A 4,270-nucleotide genomic window follows, 5' to 3' on the forward strand; every position below is an offset into this window, starting at 1 on the left:
GTGATTATTAAAAGGCGGGAAATGAGCTTTCCCGAATTCTGAAGTGTCTTTTAATGACTTTAATCCTCTCCTTCTTCACTCTTTCTTTTCTTGCATTTCTTTCCGATCATACACAAATCTCCATAGACCTGCCAGGGTGGGGGGGGGGTCTATCTGCTTTTTGACCTTCAACTCTCTTTTTTCTAAACTATGTCAAATGCTTCCCAGTATATATTTCAATTAAATAATTAATTTGACATAGAATGTCTGTTGTTATCATCTCAACAGTACAATGCATAAGCCCAATATATTGACCAAATAAATTGTGTATGTTCCCTCCTCAGGCCCTATCTATTTAATGATGAAGTTTCATTCAATAACACAAGAATACGTCTACTAAAAGTTGACATAAAAATAGTGACAGTGTGCCATATGTGCAATAAGAAAAAAAGAACATTTATCAACTGTACTATAGATAACCATGGTTGGCATAGGCATAAATAATGGAGGACACATCATTAGCAACTAATATAAAAATCAAGGTCAATATGATAGGTATAATTTTTGCCCAACCTGACCAATACGATTGGAGAAAAATAACCGTTAAATATTACAATGAGATGTGTTACAATTCAGGAAACGATATCTTCGCACACATACTTACACAAAAAATGGAAGACTACAACAAATAAATGGCAGTCATATACACTATTACCATGGACCTATTACAGTACAGAAACATAACTTCATGCTAGACTTTTATGGTTTTTTTCTATAAACGTCCGGCGACCCTGCAAAATATCTTGTCGACCCTAATGTTGCTGGTAACCTATTGAATACAGGGTACTTAAATGAAAAGACTTTTATGAAACTCTCACCTCCGCACACCTTTCCCTAGTTTGATTAGGTGTTATTATCATATTTGTCATCACAAAAAAGGCGTTGTCCAGCTAGGGAGAAATCAAAATACAAAATAGAAATAATCATTGAAGTTTTCATCTTAGTTTACACATGGAAGAATTAGTTTAGACTATTACTAATTCCTCCATGGTTTACTATTGTGTATCTTGTATGTTCATAATCAGCTTGGGTGTGGCTTAGCGTTTGTAATAGCTTAGCGTTGGCTTCTTGCGTAGTTTACCCTACTTCAACCCCGGCTAACGTCAGGTTATTGGCAAGGCCGGCAGAACGTTTTTCAAAGTGGGAAGGGGCCTAATAGCGTGGCCGGAGATTTCACCGACAGACATTTGGCCTGCAGACTATCGACCGAAATACCATTTCGCCAAATGCCAGTTTGCCGACAGGTCCATGCGCCGACAGCCAATTTGCCGCCAGACAATTCGTCGACATTTTTTGTGAACATGTTAATGGATGGATGTGCCACCAGGTAGCTTATTTAGATGATTAATTTTTGTGGTCTGACGTAACGTATTACTATTCTTTATAATAATGGAAATGCCGTAATAATCTGGGGCGGATGCAGGGGCTGCAACGATGCGATCGCACGCCCCCCTCCCCCAACTCCAATTTTTTTATATTGTATTGTTTATATGTACATAATACCGGTAAAATTTTCAAGATATAGAATGAATGAATGCTGTAAATTTTGTGAATTCGTACTATGATACAATAAATAGGGTCATTGTAGCATCAATCTGTATCATGGAGTGTATTTAACTGTCATTAAATCACCAAAACTACAGTAGGCCTATAAACCAAGCTTGTTTTCAATTTATTTTCTTTTTTGAAATTCATGTACAGTGTATGTACTCTCTCGAAAAAAGCCTATGCTATCTTGAAAAAAGCCCATGGCTTTTTTCGAGGGTAAATTTACAAACTAAAGACGGGGCTTCAATTCAAGACGGGCTTCATCTCGTGAATTATTTAATTAATAATAAGTCCGTTTAACTTCAAATCAAGGTTTTACGGTATTTATCAAATCCCATGGTGACAGTTATAGTAATGATAAAGCATGAATGGTTAATTGATATTTAGTACAAGCATTACCAGGGAACAGTTGAACAAGTAATTTAACTGTTCCCTGGTATGACTGAGTGGTATAATAGTATACAGTAGTGTGTTTCGAACTACAAACACAAAACTGTGATTAACAGAATTCAGGCAGCGACAAGTGGAAAATTTGTAGTTAAATTATAGATACACTCTGGATATATTTTGTACTTGAAGCAATGAAACATGACATACTTTTTTACAGGAAATTTTGTTTTTTACATGTAAATCTTCCAAGTCTTCTCAGAAATAAATCGGTAAATGGTTTGATAATCATTTGTATTGTGATCTATTGTGTCTCTTGTAAATAATGTTCCGACAGATCAGATCAGACAGCCTCTCTGAAGCTATATGACAGGATATTTCGTCGACGGACAGCTTGCTGACAAAGGTTTCATCGACAGTGTCCATTTTAATCGAAATAGGCTCGTCAACAGCTAAATTCAGTGCTTTTGGTATTGTATTAAATCATTAAAGCAGGCCTAACTAGGCTTTAAAACTTATGAACACGTTAAAATATCTATTCCTCGCACAAGTAGGCCTATAATCCAATTTAAACACTATCATCAATTGAAGTATTTCAAAGCATTATTGCTTTAGTTATTACAGTCGCTTATGATGTTCTTAGTGCTAAAATATTTAATAAAAATATAGATAAACATGTGTTTATTATAATCCTGTATTTAATATTTTTTGGCAGAATCATTTATTGCATGATTAATATATTGAAAGTGCGTCTGCATGAATGGATATATATAAATAAAGACTTTCCATGAAGATCCAGTCTTCCAAAAAAAAAAAAAAAAAAAAAAATCTGTCGAAGAAACACCAATCACAACATCACAAAAATAAATTGTCGGCGACATGTCTGTCGACGAATTAGTTGTCGGCGAACTGGCTGCCGGCGAATCGTACAGTCGGCGAATTCCGGTGTCAGTGAATTTTCTTTCAGTCAACTGTCGGCCAAACGTCCGTCGGCAAAATGGCATTCGGCGAAATGTCCTAGTACCACCTAATAGTAAGATGAATGGTTTTAAATTTAGGGGTGGGGAGCATCATTTTCCCCAAAAACCCCAAAAAGGAAGGAGGGTCCTGGCCTGGGAAATGAGCTTTCCCGACTTTGAGCTAGGTGTCTTTTAACGACTTAAGAACTTTAAAGTCCTTCAAATTACAGTAAATAGGTCTGTTATGTGTTTATACATACACAGAAAAAAATGAGTAGTTGCATACGTGTACTTTTCCCCATGAATCGATGAACTCCAAAGAGAAAGGGGGTTCGGGGGTTCTCCTCCGGGAAAATATTGATTCCTATATGGCGGGATATGAGCTTTCCAGACTTCTGGGCTGTCTTTTTATGACTTTTAAATTCTTCAAAATTCAAGGTTTCCTCTCTTGAAAACGATTTTATGATTAATGAACCTCAAAGAGAAAGGTGGTTCGGATTCTCCCCGGGAAAATGTTGATTTCTAAAATGAAGAAATTGAGCTTCTTGAAAACGGTCAGGTAAATTTTTCTCATTCTTATTACAGTAAATAGGCCTTATGTGTACACACATAAAAAAAATGAGTAATTGCATAGGCCTACGTATTCTTATTACATGAATAGATAAATACCAGAAAGAAAGGGAGGGGTTCCGGGGATCCTCCCGGGAAAATTTCGATTCCTCAGTGGGGGAAATTAGTTTACCCGTATTCTGTGGTGTCTTTTAATGACTTTAAAGATCTTCAAAATTCAAGGTTTCCCCTATCGAAAACGATTCCATGAACCGATGAACCCCAAAGAGAAAGGGGTCCGGGTTACCCCCATGAAAATTTCTATTTCTTAATGGCGGGAAATGAGCTTTCCCGACTTCTGAAATGTCTTTTAGACTTTTAAGTTCTTCAAAATTCAAGATTTTCTCCTTTTGAAAATGGTCAGGTAAATTTTTCTCATTCTTTTGTGTTTACATACATAAAAAAAAAATTTTGGATTTTGTTTGACAGAACGATTAAAGAATATTTCGTTAATGTGTCATTTCAAAAAACAAATATTTACCACAGGGGGTATGACATAATCCGCTGGATCCCAGATTCTGTTGTATGGAGTGACATCTTGGACGTTTAGATCGAGGCTGTCTGTTATATTTGTGTAGGCAACTCCCGTTACCTTGGCTGTAACAGCACTAACAACTTCATCTGTGTCTTGACATCCTTTACTCACAATGATACTCCTAGTAAAGGCAAACATATCTGACAATCTAGGCTTCAGTTAACAAGTGCTTATATTATATGCAGTGTATATA

At 36.2% G+C, this 4,270-nt stretch overlaps 1 protein-coding gene across 1 annotated transcript in view; it reads right to left on the reverse strand.

The window, feature by feature from the left end:
- The window catches only part of LOC117113877 (P2X purinoceptor 4-like), a 23,955-nt gene that overhangs the window by 15,257 nt on the left and 4,428 nt on the right, over positions 1–4,270 (reverse strand). Inside the window, exons 2-3 of the mRNA XM_033257343.1 lie at positions 4,024–4,198; positions 858–929 (exon numbers count right to left, since the gene is read on the reverse strand). Coding sequence (XP_033113234.1) covers positions 858–929; positions 4,024–4,198 — 247 coding nt within the window. The remainder of the gene's footprint in view (positions 1–857; positions 930–4,023; positions 4,199–4,270) is intronic.

The sequence above is a fragment of the Anneissia japonica genome, unplaced genomic scaffold, assembly GCF_011630105.1.
Source record: "Anneissia japonica isolate Jap-2015-1 unplaced genomic scaffold, ASM1163010v1 scaffold1417_len1240632_cov203, whole genome shotgun sequence".
NCBI classification, from domain to species: Eukaryota; Metazoa; Echinodermata; class Crinoidea; order Comatulida; family Comatulidae; genus Anneissia; species Anneissia japonica.